Source organism: Cheilinus undulatus, linkage group 3 (genome assembly GCF_018320785.1).
Source record: "Cheilinus undulatus linkage group 3, ASM1832078v1, whole genome shotgun sequence".
Classification (NCBI taxonomy): Eukaryota; Metazoa; Chordata; class Actinopteri; order Labriformes; family Labridae; genus Cheilinus; species Cheilinus undulatus.
In genome coordinates, this window is record NC_054867.1 from 35,412,305 (window position 1) to 35,428,906 (window position 16,602).

The window sequence follows — 16,602 nt, forward strand, 5'->3', positions numbered from 1 at the left end:
TGTTTCTGATGTATTGTTGTTTTTGATGTGAGTTATATTTGCACCATAAAGTAAAGCGATCCGCTGAGTTAGAGTTCCACCTGTGACTTTTGATGTCCCTGAAGGATATATAGTCTATATATATATATATATATATATATATATATATAGTCACAGCACCTCTGTTATATTTAACACTTTCAAAGTTTAGGTTGGCTACATGTAGTAGAATGATTTGAGAAAATAATCTGCGCAATCTTTCCCCCAACATTGCAATTGTGATTTAATAAGCAATATTTTTATTTAAATTGTATACTTAAACCTCAACTGGAGTTATTTTATTGAAAATTCGTTATGAATAGTTGTACTTCAGGGAATGATCATTGTGTGAACATTATTATGTCATTCTCATTTTGATAATGAAAAACATGTAAAAGTATGTTTTTTTCATAAAAGAATATGACAATTGAATGTTTGCATAATGAACATATCTTTGTTGCAAAAATATATTAAAATGGTATTTTGACATTTCAGATTAAAGAAATATTACATTTCTGCCCACTGAAAATCGCAGTCATACACATTTAGATTTAATCCAAATATCAATTAATTTCCCAGCTTTAATATGTAGTGCAGACCAATATATGCCATTTTAAAGTGTTGAATTCAACTCTTTATCAGTTCAATTAACACTACGAATTGTGCTGTGTATTTTATTTTATTATAGAGGTGTAACTTTACCTGAACAACCTGGTTGGGGATCTATTCTCTTGTTATTCTTTCCAGTAAAGACAGATAATATTTGATGATATTTTGCTGTACAACTCAGTAGCTACTGAGCACTTACTGAACTTTAAGTTGAATATTTTTTACTTGAGTAGTTAAAGATAAGTACTTTCACTTTTACTTAAGTAATTTTTTTACAAGATTAACTGTACTTTTACTTGAGTGCAATAGTCGAGTACTTTCTTTCATCTTTGCCTGGGTATAAGAAGATTGAGTAAAAAGAAGGCATTCAATGTATAAGGTATGTTAAATGCATCTTACGCACACTCACAGATGGAGCATATTCATTAGCTATAAAACAATAATGTCATCACAAACCGTTTGAAATAGAGTGCTTGAAGGAGAAGACTACAGGAGTACAGGATGCATACTGTGTGTATAGGTACACAGTCCGCGGTGCTGATGTTGCAGGGAGGGGCGTGACGTCACGGGAGAGACCGGGAGGAAGAGTCGAAGGGGGAGAGGAGGGGGAAGGAGAAGGGACGGAGGAGAGAGCGGGGGGATGACTGCATGAAAAGGAAAAACTAAACAACAATCATGACTCCTGTCATTCATCCTCCGTTTATATTAATATCGCTCAATCATAACGCTCGGCCTGGTTACCGCCACAGTTTGCCGCAATAAATGACGAGCCTCCCCGATAAGGTAATTATCATCTTTAATCCTGCACGCCTTCATCGTCTTAAGTTGATCGTGTGATCCTCACCTATTGAACCAAAATACAAGCCAATGAAAACATCGAAAATAAGCTGATTTGTCGAGTACACTTTAACCGGAGCAGTCGATCGTTTACGTGGCTACATAAATGAGCTATTTTGGTCAAATGTTACGTCTAAATTCAAACGACAGTGTTACGTTATCCCTGTCACTCCTTCGAAAGCCATCATCGCCACCTCCTGAGGCTCCATTGTGTCCGATTTAAGCTCCCTCCATAAAAAATTAAAATGGAAACAGGCTTCACGAGAGCGGTGCCGCATCCTACACTGCTGTAGTCAGCCACGCCGAGCACATGGGCTTTGCGCACAACACTAACATGCGCATTGGTTGCAGTGCGTCGTGCCCATCACTGCTGATCACTGCAGTGTCCTCTTAGTAACACCACGCACCCATTTATAGCCCCAAGTTACCAACATCTATGCTATGCTACATTGTGATGATCTTGAATGACCTCTGATGTGTGGAAAAACTCAACCCAGAGCAAGTTTTGGTGTATTTTCTCCTTTTTTTCTGCAGTCTAAGCTGGCTTGAGAGAGATGTCATCTCCGGGTATGGGCACCCCCAGTGACCCCCTTCTGTACAGTTCAGGAGAGGGGTCATCATCCTTGTCTCAGGAAAGATCCTGGAGGAACTCATTACCCAAAACAGCCAGCTTCCCAACATCCACAATCCGGCACCTCAGTCACCGAGCCAACAACTTTCAGAGACAGCCAAAGCGTCAGAAGCCAATAAGACCCTCACCACCTCCTCCACCTAACACACCGTGTCCCCTCGACCAGCTAGACCTCAGTGAGCTTCCCCCAAGACGCACCTTACGAGAGCTTCTCTTCAACGGCAGCATCCTGTTTGGTATTGAGTTTAGCTATGCCATGGAGACGGCTTATGTTACACCTGTACTCCTGCAGATGGGCCTTCCTGATCAGTTCTACAGCTTGGTCTGGTTTATTAGCCCCATACTGGGTAAGTGAAAAATAAGGCGGGATTTCAGTGGTGGTGCCGTTGCTTCAACGACTCTTATTCTGATCCATGTCTTCTGCCTACAGGATTCCTTGTTCAGCCTCTCATTGGAGCATGGAGTGATACATGTACATCCCGGTTCGGGCGAAGGAGACCCTTTATTTTAGCCTTGGCTATAGGTAAGAAACTGATGCTAGCAGTTTGTACTTATGTACATGACTTAAAGTAAGAAATTACACATGCATGTGTTACTCTCAGAGGTGATAGAAATATAATGGCCACTAACGATGCAACTAAGAAAGAGATATTACTGTGTTTTTGCTTTATATTATGCACTTAAAGTCAAAACACTTGTTTTATTTGCTTCCCATAATGCATCTTAATATTCAAGAAGACTCTCCTGAGAGTGCTGTTTTGCAGATTATTATCAAGGCTGAGATTAGGTCTCAGGCACAAGACTACAGGCTGATATTCAGGAAATCAACTCACACACTGTCTTTTTTTTTACTACAGCTCTACAAGCTGTATATTATTAAGAAAAATGAGTTTGGTAATATTATTATCAACATAATCCTTTTACTTGGCTAACACAATTAATACCAGTGTAGACAGATGTGTTCGGTCTACTGCGTCTGCTATTTACTTCACACAGTAAGACTGGCTGTTTTTTAGTTTGATGATGTAGTTCCTAGTGTTTGGCTGTGCATCAGGTCCTAGCTGGCCTTAGCTGACCCTGGCTGATAGTTCATAGGTTCTTTAATATTTACTATGGGGTTTAATATAAAATATCTTTTTCCTTAATTGAGACTGGAATGGCAGGGATGGATGAAGTGATGGATGGATATTGCGGCTGATATTTGGCCTACTGAATACTACTCCCAGACCAATGTAAGGCATTTATGCAGACCATGAATTAATAAAAATCCATATATATTAAAAATTAAAGGGGTTTATTGGCATGTGAACGCAAATTTTATATTGCCAAAGTAAATGGAAAATAAAAGTAAAAATATCTGATGATAGATATCCATCTGCACCACTGGTACATCTAGTAAGACCTGCAAATACAGTCCCCAATATAGAGAGCCCCATTGAAATGCAATACTGATTTCTGGGGTAACAACTCTCCATAGTAGTTTGAAACATTTTGATTCAGTTGACGAATCTAAACACAGCCAATCATACTGTTTACTGTCACTAGCAGAAGCAGGACCCCGGACATTTCTGACATCTGAGCACATCTGGTACCTACACCAGAACTTGATTGGAACTGGACTGCTGCTAAACAACACAGGAAGAGTGATACAAAAACTATGTTAAAACTACCCTTTTGTTTTTCCTATCTAGTAGATTATGTCTCGAGAACTTGAGAGGCTGTTTTAAATTACCAGTCTTTCAGTCTTCATGCACAAACTGACACTGTTGTTTATGTTCTTTCATATTTTTGTTTCACACTAATACAACTGGTTTGACTTGGATGTTTTACTTTGCATCTACAGTGCCTAAACATTGGATCTTTTACCCTTTTATTTATTTTAAATCAATCATGGTCAATATAATTAGATTTTTTTTTAACTAAAAAACTCTTTAATGTTAAAGTGAAAACAGATTTCTTCAAAGTAATGTCAATGAAATAAAAATATGTAAGGTAAAATAAGTGATGCATGAATATTCACTCCCTTTAAAGTGACTAGGTGACTTGGTGCTAGTAGTCTCACAATTAGTGAAATGGGGATCACCTGAGTGCAGTGAATGTGTCTCAAATGACTGTAGTATAAAGACAACCATGTCTGGAAGGTCCAGTCACTGGTTAATCAGTATTCCTGGCTACCATTACACCATGGAGGCAAAAGAATGCAGCCGGGCCTGGAAGGCTTGTAAAGGTAGAAGGTAGGATAAATGTTGCAAAATATGGGAAAGTCCTGGAGGACAATCTGATTCAGTCTGCAGGACAATTACAGCTTGGGAGAAGATTTATTTTCCAGCAAGACAATGACCTGAATTATACAGTGAAAGCTACACAGAAATGGTTTAAAGACAACATGGGCTTGAGCAGTTTTGAAGTAAAATTGCAGAGTACAGATGTGCAAGCCTGATTGAGACCTATCCACACAGACTCAGTGCTGTGATTGCAGCCAAAGGTGCTTCTACTAGATACTGACTTGAAGGGGGTAACATTTCATGCAGTCACTTATGAAGCATGTTTTTACCTCCAGTACTTTCACTGGACAACTCTGCTGTTAACATCTTGTAATATCTGCCCATGTATATTTATTTATGACATTTCTGCTTCTCCTCAGAAATTTCTTCCAACAGTTTCGATCAAGTATCCTATTTTCAGCTCTGTCCATATACCTTTGGTCTCTTATATATCCCTTATACTTGTGTATAAACTAATTTGTTATACAATTTTGTTTACAGTGTTATACGGTATTGCTAGTATTTTTTGGTGTATGTCTTGCCTTTACTGTCAGTGCAAATAGTAATGTGCTATCTATCTATCTATCTATCTATCTATCTATCTATCTATCTATCTATCCATCCAGGCGCTTTAGTTGGTCTAACCCTTGTGCTGAATGGGCGGGACATTGGAGTAGTGATGGCTGACACAGCAACAAATCACAGGTGGGGAATTTTCCTGACGGTGTGCGGTGTGGTTTTGATGGACTTCAGCGCTGATTCAGCTGACAACCCCAGCCATGCCTACATGATGGATGTGTGCTGCCCAGAAGACCAAGATCGGGGGCTGAACATCCATGCATTACTAGCAGGTAAGAGAGCAGGGGCAGATCTAAAATTAAACCCTTTGTTTCAGTCGATCTAAAAATGAGCTTGTTTTCTGCTTTTGCAGGACTGGGAGGTGGATTTGGTTACATTGTGGGTGGAATCAACTGGGACCAAACACGGTTTGGACAGTCACTGGGGGGCCAACTCCGGGTTATATTCCTGTTCACAAGCATCACGTTAGCATTTTCCACAGTCATGACTCTGTTCAGTATCCCTGAAAGGCCTCTACCATTAAGCCAGCCGAACAAAAAATCTAAATCTCATCTAAAAAGCCCCAGCCTCCCTCTTCCACTATCCCCTCCTGTTCAGGGCTCAGCTTTAGGAGCATATGATGACGATGAAGATGGTCTTTACAACTACGATTTCTCAAAGTCATGTAACACTGACCCCATGGCCCATTCTTGTAGTGCCAGTGCACGCCTTTGTGCAGGCCTTACAAGCCCAATATCACCCCTGAGTCCTCTCACTCCAAAATACGGCAGCATTATCAGCAGGGACAACTCGATCAATGGCATTAATGAGTTTGCCTCCTCATTAGGGACCTCCTACATTGACAGTGTGCTCATAAACTGCTACACAGGTCCGCAGACACCACAGGCCCTGGCTCCTAACTCAACCACTGCGCCCCTGCCCCCCGGGGATTCCCCTCCTCCTCATGAGTGCACACAGGTGTCAGGAAGTTACTCTGCAGAGCTGACCCAGGCTGATGCAGCGTCTCATCAAGCAGAGGAAGCTGAGGATCCAAGAGAGTCACAGACAGAGGGAGATGCACAATCTTCTGGAGCATCTCAGGTCCCATCTGGGGTTCATTCCAACGCAGGGTCACATCGGCGCTCCTCTTCTGGTATCCTGAAGCGACCCCAGAGCCTTGCACTACTAGACAACTCTATGTCAAGCCAGCTTGTTGCATCGGAGAATGGACGTAGGAGAACAGTGACCTTTAGCCAGCAGGTGTGACCTTTTTTCTGAAATTTTCAAAAGGTGTTTTGCAGTATTCATGAAAGGATTTTCTAACACAATGTCTGTCTTTTTTCCCTCATGAAGGTCGCAAATATTCTTTTGAATGGAGTGCGATATGAGAGTGGTCTGAGTGAGAGTGTGGAGACAGGAGAATGCCAAATGTCGTTAAAGCTTCTGTGTATAGCCATCTACAGGATGCCGCCTTCTCTGCGGAGCTTATGCACTAATCATTTTCTGGGTGAGAAAAATCAGTAAGCAGATTTAGTCAAAACAAATCTCTTAAATGCTTTTTAAACTGTCTGTTTTGGAGTTGAATAGTATCTGAGTTGATGCTTACTAAATCTCTGCAGGCTGGCTGTCCTTTGAAGGAATGCTGCTCTTCTACACTGACTTCATGGGGGAAGTTGTGTTTGAAGGAGACCCCAAAGCGCCCCATGACTCTGAGGCTTATGAACGCTACAATGCTGGTGTTAGCATGGGTTGCTGGGGTATGTGCATCTATGCATTCAGTGCTGCTTTCTACTCAGGTAAGCTATAATAACTGGGATATTCTAGTTGACGTTACAAGAAATTTACCTGCTTTTCTCCAGTAAGATTCACATTTATTCCTTCTGTTTCTCTCTGGGTTTCTTTTTCAACCTTCAGCCATACTGGAGAAACTTGAGGAACGTTTCTCTCTTCGCACACTGTACTTTTTTGCCTACCTGGCATTTGGTTTGGGCACCGGACTAACCACACTGTCCACCAACCTCTATGTGGTACTTTCTCTGTGTGTCACCTACGGGGTGCTCTTCTCCTCTCTATGCACGCTGCCTTACTCTCTGCTGTGTGAATACTACCAGAGCCCTCAGGTCAGTACTGGGATATAAAACTAACTTACTTTTAGAGCAATATTTCTTATCTGATGATTGTCTACTCTAGAATCAGCCTATGTATAGAGTTAAACATAATGGATATTACAATTTTTTTTCTTTTTCAAAACTTGACTATTGATCCCAATCCCCTGTGTACACTAAATCTGAACCACAGCCAGCCGCTGGTTAGTGTTGCAGAGGTTGGAACAGGGTAACATAATCCACAAAACCATTGCCTCTAAATCTTACTAATTAGCAAGTTATATCTTCCTTTCATTATTTAAAAAAACAACTATGCTTTGTGGCTTAAAAGAGCTTATGTGCCCAACTGTGTTAGGCGCTTTAGAGACACAGGCACCTTGAATAACCTATAAGCAGCAAGCAAGCAAGCTTTTCCAAAATTTGGGTTCTTTTTTTAACTCTAAATTGGATTTTCAAAAAAAAAAGAAAAAAACAATTACACAATAATCTCATTTATGAATTCTTAAGCATGTATCTAAGTTTGGTGTAGCTTTATCTTAAGCACTCAAGTAGTTCATCCCTGCCTGTCTTAACATGACAGGTCTGAGGCAATTGCCCAAATGCTGAAGTATACCTTTACACACAGTAGTCATTTGTGGTCCCCTGACATAGACTGTACGTCATGAGTGAAGGTATAGGACTGTGGCTCCACAGATGGGCTTGTGAACTATCATTTTGTAGCCTTGAGGTTAATATTTCAACTGTACAACATTCTGATATTCACCCAACAGGATGTATACTCATAACTACTTCTTTGCTATATTTTGGGTTGTAAAGCATTTTTAAAATGATCTGATAGTTATCATTTCATTTATTGTGTAAGTGAGAGAAAAGCAGTTGACAAAATCTGAAGGAAAACTGGCCATATTCGCTATGGTCGGGCTACAGCTAATGTTAGCATTCAACTGTTTAGAAAGTAACCACACAGGAAATGATAAAAAGGTAATATGTTTTAGTAAGTGTCCCACATAAGACAGGACCTCTCCCCCTGCAGAATACTTCAGTGAGATGCTGTCTCTATCAAAACAAAAATGCATGCTAGAATCTTCTTTTTTCTGATAGTCTTTCATCATCATATGAAGTTTATATAACTGTAAAATGTGCCAGAAAAATAAATAAATATTGAAATCTGAATGGTAATGCTGAGGGCATAAATACAAAAATCAATTGTATAATTTGGAGAGAAATGTAGGGGGAAACAGGCCAGCCATTCTAACCCATACTCCAACTGAAGTCATGAAGATAGACTGTAATCTATGAAGGCTGATATCCTTATAGAAGCAACAAAACAGTCAGGCAGGACATGGGGTTTATGCAAATACGTTAAAATTGGATCCTATATAGAATGAAGTTTATTCTTGGTCCCTTTCAGTGAGCATTTTATCTTTTCTAACTGAATGAAATTCATCAGGTGATTCATCAAGTCACTCAGCCATATGGATACTTTAGGTGGGTCTGATGATTTCAAGTATAATAATATTCTTCTGCATGGAGCCAGTGTTGTAAAAGCAGTAATGTTTTTATGTCTTTTCCATGCTAAAACTTTCTAAATAAAATCAGATTAAAATTCTGGTTAGGGTTGGGCTTAGGGTTAAGGCAAAGGTTAGGATACCAAAAGTTAAAAGTCAAAAACCTGACCTGAAAAACCTGATTACAAAACCTTTAATAATGCTGAGAATATACTGGCTTCTTACAGGAAAAAACATGTCCTCCATGAAAACATTAACATAGTAGCTAATGCTAATGCTAACAAATCTGAGCAAGCTACATTGATAAGGCTGCTAAGTTGCTAACATAGCTAAATCTAAATCTAACAAAGCTATGCATGCTAGGTAGATTGAGTGGCTAAGTAGCTTATGTAGCTTAACCGAAAGCTAAAAAAGCTATGTTAGCTACGTAGGAAACTATTTACAAAAGTAACTTAGCTAAAGCTAAAACAATGTTAGTTGCATTAGCTTATGTTACCTAACCTAAGGTGTAAATTCCTGGCTAACATTGCATAAAAGCATTAGAAATTTCTTCACAGCAAACATCATGTAGGCCATAAATGGTAGAATGAACTGGTAGGATGCTAAAATTAGCTGTTGTAATATAGGTTATCAAATGTGTTGTTTTTCCATCAGAAATGACCAGGTGTGCTTCAAGATGTTCATTGATCATTGTCTCTGAAGGTTGTTCCTACATGTGATTCCCTGGCTAACATTCCATTAGCCCAGTATAATTTACTTCACAGCTAACAAAGCACAAGCTTGGAAATGGTTTAATGTTCATGCTAGTTGCTGTTCGAGCAGGTTTATCAAAATTTATGTAAGCTAAGAGATGATTAAATGCTAATGTTAGCTGTTGTCCAATAGCCTTTTTTGGTTTATCAAATGGTTTGTTTCGACTGACAATATGGCCCCTTTCCTCTAAATTTGAGTGTGTCCTAGCTGCATATTCCTAGCTTACAGGAATTAACAGCTAACAACATATACGATAGGAAGAAGTCAGTGCTCGTGTTAGCTGCCATGGATGTTAGCTGCTGGTGTTATGTGCTGTTTTAAGATGTCCCTCTAATTGGTCATCTTTTGTTGTCTTAAGGTTTCTCCTATATGACCTTACAATAAAGCATTCAAATTTACCTCAAAGCTAACAAAATATAAGCTGAGAAGTGGTTAAATGCTAATGCTAACTGGAGTCTGTTAGCAAGTCTTAGACTATAAGATATGCTGTTTAAATTATTAAGTTTGTCCCGATCTCCCTGAATATTTTTACTGTTATGACGTGAAAGTTGCTAATCAATCAATCAAACCACTAAAGTGACATCTATTGGAGTCTGGGGGTTTAGTAACACACAAACTTTAACAGCAGTATGATGTTCTGAAATTTGAGTGTACCTCAGAGAAAAGTGTTTATTCCTCTTGTGGTTGCAAACATTGTGACTTATTTTGGTATTTTGACAAACACTGAAGTGTTCTCTGCTGACCATTAGAAGGAATGCAGGCAATGTAAGACATTTTGCATTGTCTTCACACCAAACAAAGAGGCTGTGTCCACCCTCTATACAGGGTAATGCCCCACAACCAATAACCTTAAATCTAAATAAAATATTTATTTTCCAGTTTTGTGGCTCATCAGAGGAAGGGACCAGACGAGGGATGGGGGTGGACATCTCTCTGCTCAGCTGCCAGTACTTCCTGGCTCAGATCCTGGTCTCTGTGGCGATGGGACCCCTGACCTCACTGGTGGGTGGGGCCCAGGGAGTGATGTACTTTTCAAGCCTGATGTCATTCGTTGGCTGCCTGTACTCCTCTCTCTGCGTGGTGTACCAGCTGCCCCCCCCTGAGGGTGAGCCCCCCGAAAGCGAGACCCAGCCACTATTGGTGAACACGTAGAAAAGCCTATAAATTAAGTTTACCTCCCACACATATACCACACAGCATACACGCTCTCACGCTGTTGCTTAGTGTCTGACAGTGTCGACCTTTAACGCACTGACAGGACAAACACACTGTACAGCACAGTCACATATATTATTTCACATTTATCAGCACTGTTCTCCTCAGAGCTAGACAGACAGACAGACAGACATTGGCCACTGCTCTAATATGTGTATACATGACCAGTGTGCGTGCGCCCATACATTTTTTCTAACTTTTGCAAATGATTGTGTATGACATTTTGAAAGCATCGTGTGACAGAGGGATGTGTGTGTTTGTGTGTGAGAGAAACTGTCTGGTCTAACTGCATATAGGTACACCTCAGCCGTTCTTGTGTCTAATTCTTTGCTGTAAATGCTCACGTCTCCTCTTGCTTGTTGGTGTCTAGTTTAGAAATGCTAATCTATAGCTAACCACAGCTTTCCCTCTCTTTTTCCTTCTTTTATCAGTTGCCTAATGTCTGCATGAGCTGCAATGTATTCCCTTTAAAGCCTTGTGTTAATGTTTTGTTTTGGTCACACGGCCAGGGAATGTCTACCTGCCTGTTTCTCTGAGTTAGCATAGTAGCATCACACCTGAGGTGGGATTTTTTGGACTAGATGAATGTGCTGCCAGTGACCTCTCACACTCACTCCATGCATTCAAAAGCTCTTCTTAAACACAAAGCAGCCAAGTATGTCATATTCATGTTAAGCTGAACAGGCTTAACCACAGTTACAGTCTTGAAGGGCTTCACACTGTTTATATTTTATAAGCTATTAGAATCAACACTTCCTACAGTCCATTAATTATGAGAATTGGCAGTTTGCTGTCCTCAAATTCAACTTTGGTGCTCGTTGAATCTTAGTCAACTCCCAAGTAGGAGTGAACTGCCAACCAAACACAATTGAAATAGATGTCTGCCACACACATGCACACATTTGTATACTCACTATCAAACACAAAAATTTGTACTGGTGGCCAACTGTGTCTGGGCCCTCACTAAGCCATGGACAGCTGTGCGCTGTCATCCTACTCCTGGCCATGCGATTGTAATAATGACAGTGATTCTTGTCATTATCAGGAAGAGGAGAAGTTGAAACTGGGGTGTGAATCAGCATTCAGTCGGAAACCGAACAAAACAGAAGAACAGCAAACAGGGAGAAGACTCATGTGAACTATGGGTAACCCTGAAGGTGGACAACACTGACAGAAAAGACTGTGGGGGTTCAAAGAGCCAGCAGCAAGTGCTTATTTTCATCTGTAGGGCGCATGCTAAAAGTAGGCTTTGCCTCCACCATGCTCTCAGCCCATCAAGTCAGTATAGTAATGACCTTACATGTATAAGCCAAGTTCCTCACAGGGTGTTCAGACTTAATTTTCCATCCTTGAAAAGCCATTTTCATCATGGATTTTTACATCTGGTGTGTTATGGCAAACAGTTTGCTTTATCTGTTTGGCTTCATCCCCGTATCACAGGCCCCCAGCCTGACTCAAAGGCCTTAACATAAGGTTAACTTCAGTACATACCATCGTGATGGTTTTATTGACTGGCTCTTCCAGTGAACATCTCAACATCAAGGAGCCAGTTTCAATTGCTGCCTCAGCAGAATGTCAATAATTGCTTATTAAAGCCTCCTGGACTGACTGGATGCACGCCATGCTAATGTTTCTGAGGAAACAGGTACTGTATGGATCATACTGTTGCAGCTTGCTTAAGATAAAATAAAACACTGTTTTTGTGTTGTTACCACCTATTGCTCGATCTTAGCAGTGTTGCTGTAAAAGCTACTTTTATTCAGGGTTTCGTTCAAACTTTAAAATGATAATTTTGGACTCCTGTGTCTTTTGTCTTCTTTTCTGATAAACATTACAGGCCTGTTCCAGTTGTCACACTGTAAGGTTGACTCAGGCTAAAGTAAAATGCAATATTCATTCTCACCACATGAGGGAGCCAAGAGACGGCACCCATTGATTTGGTGCACTTTTCCATTACCAAGTAAGATTACTCCTTTTCCTTCCTGCATCTTAGCCAGCCATTTTCCATGTAAGAAAAATTGGGTCAAGTGACATCATCTATCCATTAAAACATGGTTTCACAGAGCAATAATGAGATACAAACATGTATGATGCACACAAAGCAGATATACTTAAGTAAAAAGACAATTTATTTTTAGTCAGAATATACAAAGCAGTGGCTGAAGTAACCGAATGTCATTTTGTTTCTGAAAAAGGCAGTCTTGGACACAAAACTGTGCTACCCAGCCATAACATAAAACTCATTGAAACATACAAAAAAACAAAGTATAAATGGTACAAACTTGCGTGGAATGCATACAGAACAAATGACCAAAGCTTTAAGATTTAAGAGGGGTTAATTAACATGGCAAAATACAGCTTCCATTTAACAAGATCAAGTTATCTTATCATGGATGAACAAGACAGAGCCCCTTTAATTATTTGCACCATCTGTTAAGTTAACAGGGCAGCCAAGCCAGGGATTAAGTAGCAGCTCAACACAAATAACTTTTGCCTCAACTAATAATGCTAACAACTGTCCATTAGCCCCTGCTTAAAACTTATCTTTGGTCCTTTAAGTGAATCTGAGAGGTCAACATGAGCCTGGTAGGGAGTGAGCAGCTGCCTGTATGAATGAATCATCTGGTCAGCACTGACAATAGAGATTGTGCTTCAAACATACTGATATAAGACCTCAAGAATGAAAACAAACTGATCTCATGATGTGGCCCTTTTTGTACAAATAAAAAAAAAAACTCATTTTAAAGACCAATAAATAACATTTCATAAAAAAAGGATGTGGGCCACTATGTTTCAGGACTCCAGTGCAATGTGATAACATGGGAGCAAACAAAAAGAAAAATTTCTCCAAGGTACAGAAAGCACAAGCTCTATAACAAGATGTTGACCAGGCTGGTTAGACAGTGCTGCAAATAAGTAGCAAGGTAGAGACTTAAGCCTCCACCTCTGCCTCTTTTGAATCTCCATTCTCCTCTGTCTTCTGCTTTTTTGTCTCAACCTTGACCTAATGAGAAAAGGGAAGATATTTTAAGATTTAGCTTATGTGATAGATTACCAGATTGGTCAACACTTTTAAAATAGTTAAATAATCGTCTGTGCATCATATCCTGGTGACCACCCACCTCCTCCTCTTCAGCTGCACGCTTCACTGGCTGTGCATCAGTCTCCTCAGCAGGGGGCGCCTCCTCTGCATTCTCTGCAAGGACAGTTTATCACTTCAGTTAATACTTCTGCTGTAAATAAGACATGATTGATGGTAGCATTTTCAATTTCTGGCCACACAGGGGACAGCACAGGACTCGAAAGGACAAAATGGAGCTGCTTAAGATCAAGTTATTCTTTTTTTTAAGTGATACTGCTGTATTAAAACCTACCATCTCCATTCTTGTGTTTCTCCTCTCCATTTTTCTCCACTTTGTCACTGTGATCAGCACCATTCTGTGTAAAGAGATAAATATTAGTCTGGAGATATACACCATTTGCAGCTATCAGTTTGCTTTTAATATAAATTCAATTCATATGGGTCATGGAAAAGGCTGCAAATAGTTTTAAACAAACAAATAAATAATGAAATCCCAAGCATATTTGACATAGTCCTCCCACAGTCTTGCGTGGCTTGGACTCCTCAGGGGGCATTTAAAAAAAGCATGTGTGAGAAGCTCTCATTATTCCCAAGAGGATTAGCCACCAAGCTAGACAAGAGACCCAATGGAGATGTCCTCAGACTTGCCCACTAACATCTGTGCCATTTCACAACCCAAACAAAGCACTGCGTGGAGAGCAGCTGAACGGGGGGAAGGCGGGCACAGCGACACCTGCATGATGAGGAGTGCTAAGACAAAAGGGCCATGAGGCTTGTCCTCGGCTTAAACTCACTGTGCCATTGGCAGGTGCGTCTCCGTTGTCGGTTTTCTTCTCCTCAACTTCTGCTTCTTTCTTCTCTTTCAGCTCCTACAAAATAAAAGCATGTCAGGCTAAGCGACTAGCATATAAGTGCTGCACATTCAATTCATGCTTAATAAAAAAAATTTCCTTGGATAATAAACACATCTTTTAAAGCTAATATGTGTAAATAAGTAACTATGAGACGGTTTTGAACGTTCTCACCAAATGCGGTAATGTAACGTAAACGCTGCTGTGGCTTCCCGCCCACAGCAGCGCTTCACCAGCTGTACTGTTTCTACCGCTTTGTCTGCTCAACAAGACATTTTTTTTTTTTGACTAACCACATCACAATCAAGTGGAGTTTCCAGACTAAATATTTTGCTGCCGTCACTCGAAATAACACATTAGTCACTTGAGAGGTGTAAGGCGGTCGAAAAAGTTAAATTTAAAGATAGCTGTTGAGGTATTTGCAATTTATTCCTACTTTAAATATAGCGGGGATAAAGAATAGCGAGCGGTAACGTTTACAGCCTTACTTTAAGTTGTTGAGTTCAAGCTAGGTAAAACAATAACCATGAACATCTTAAAAATAAAAAGTTTCTAAAATCTTTTCACTCGACACCTCAACCGACGAAAAATTGAATGAAACCTACCTTGGCTGTAACCTCTGCAGTTGCGGTCGTGTCAACAGCTGTGTCGGCCATGGTTGATTTTGGTAAGCTGATGTAGAAATAATATTCCCTTTCAGAAAAAGACTTTTATTTCTTGGCTCTTTGCCTTCGTGCGGATTGTCCAAAGAGACGCTGAAAGAGAAATGATGTCTGCTCTTCTCCGCTTTTCTCTCGAGCTGGTTGAAACTCTACTCTCGTTGGATACAACGGATGAAAGCCGCACATGATTGGACGAGGTCGACCAACGGGGTATCGGATTGGAGGAAAATCCTGTCCATCTTGGCAAGCTCTCCCACCTCCTTTCCAAGTCATCGTTGATTGGTCAATTGTTTTAAAGCGCTGCACTGTGACACTAGAGTTGTCTTTTCTACTACCACTGGTTTACCTTTGATTTGTCACCTTAAATCCGAACAATGGCTTTAAGTGGCTGACCGTTACAGTTATTATAACTCACAAGAGTCCATTAGTTAATTTTAGGTGGAATATATTTTTTGTAAAAGTTGAAAACAATGCACGTAGTAGGTATCTTTTGTCTTAGCGCCCTTTCTCTGCAGTGATGGAGGTATCAAATTACATGCAAAACGGAACAATGTGACGATGTGAAAACCATGATGCCACTCCTCCTTTCTATATTTAACACTTGTAACGATATGAGTTCCTGCTTAAGTGTGCTCACGCTTTAAGTCGTTTACAAAACAGACAAAGGGGGGCGAAGCACTACAAATTTGCATATCTATCAAATTTATCTCTTTTAAACAAACTACTTATAAAAACATACTTTCACTGCCACTGAGCTTGAAACATTACTGGTATATTATTTGTATACATGTTCCATATCATTTGGTGCTCTCAAGCATGGTGTAACAATGCCATTAAAGTTTTACATAACTTGCACAGGTGTTACAACATCGATAGTAAAGCGATCTATGTAGAAATCACATGGTCAGTTTTTTTACACATAATATTAAGGGTAAAATGTGCTGCCTTCTGCAGAGAATAAACCAAAAAATCAGTGTGTAGCCTTGTGGTTTGTGAGTCTATCAAGTACAGTAATGGCGTGTGGTACAATAAGCATGCACATACAGTACTTTTACTTGATGCATTCAAGCACTGTTGTTTTTTCACCTACAAAGGTTAAACTGGTTTTTAATTTCCTGGGAAATGCACTCTCAAATGATGATGAAAGGCTGTGCTAAGGTCAAGTTGAAATTGCATGGCACTGATGTAGCCTTGCTAGAAAAAAAATGAATGCAGGCACAGCAATAAAATCAAAATTACAGCATGCACTCATGAATATGATGTGTCTGGAGGTATTTGCCAGACCTCAAAGATGCCTTAACAACAATATTCTTAATTCATACACCAAGTGTTACTCTAAAAATGACTTATATTTCCCATAAAGTCCTCTTTTTGGCCAATTAAGAACCCTTTGGTCTTGTAAACCCAGTTTTGCATAACATGCAAAACTGACTGTTTTTTCTTTCTTCCCCTTCATTGAGATGATTTTTTTTGCAGCCTTCCTCTCTTATCCAACTGTAAAACTAAAGG

General features: G+C 39.9%; 2 protein-coding genes across 2 annotated transcripts; one reads left to right on the forward strand and one right to left on the reverse strand.

The window, feature by feature from the left end:
* Positions 1 to 1,282: 1,282 nt before the first annotated feature.
* Positions 1,283 to 12,253, forward strand: slc45a1 (solute carrier family 45 member 1). The gene is made up of 10 exons (XM_041783978.1): positions 1,283 to 1,410; positions 1,999 to 2,442; positions 2,526 to 2,618; positions 4,986 to 5,210; positions 5,291 to 6,177; positions 6,271 to 6,424; positions 6,537 to 6,713; positions 6,832 to 7,037; positions 10,163 to 10,388; positions 11,544 to 12,253. The coding sequence occupies exons 2-10, from the start codon at positions 2,019 to 2,021 to the stop codon at positions 11,570 to 11,572; spliced, it is 2,421 nt and encodes an 806-aa protein (XP_041639912.1). The 5' UTR covers positions 1,283 to 1,410; positions 1,999 to 2,018; the 3' UTR covers positions 11,573 to 12,253.
* Positions 12,254 to 12,606: 353 nt separating this feature from the next.
* si:ch211-222l21.1 (parathymosin) lies at positions 12,607 to 15,236 on the reverse strand. The gene is made up of 5 exons (XM_041783980.1): positions 15,037 to 15,236; positions 14,375 to 14,449; positions 13,873 to 13,936; positions 13,621 to 13,694; positions 12,607 to 13,502 (listed from the first exon to the last, which is right to left on the reverse strand). Exons 1-5 carry the CDS (start codon positions 15,085 to 15,087, stop codon positions 13,431 to 13,433), a joined length of 336 nt encoding a protein of 111 aa, XP_041639914.1. The 5' UTR covers positions 15,088 to 15,236; the 3' UTR covers positions 12,607 to 13,430.
* Positions 15,237 to 16,602: the final 1,366 nt, after the last annotated feature.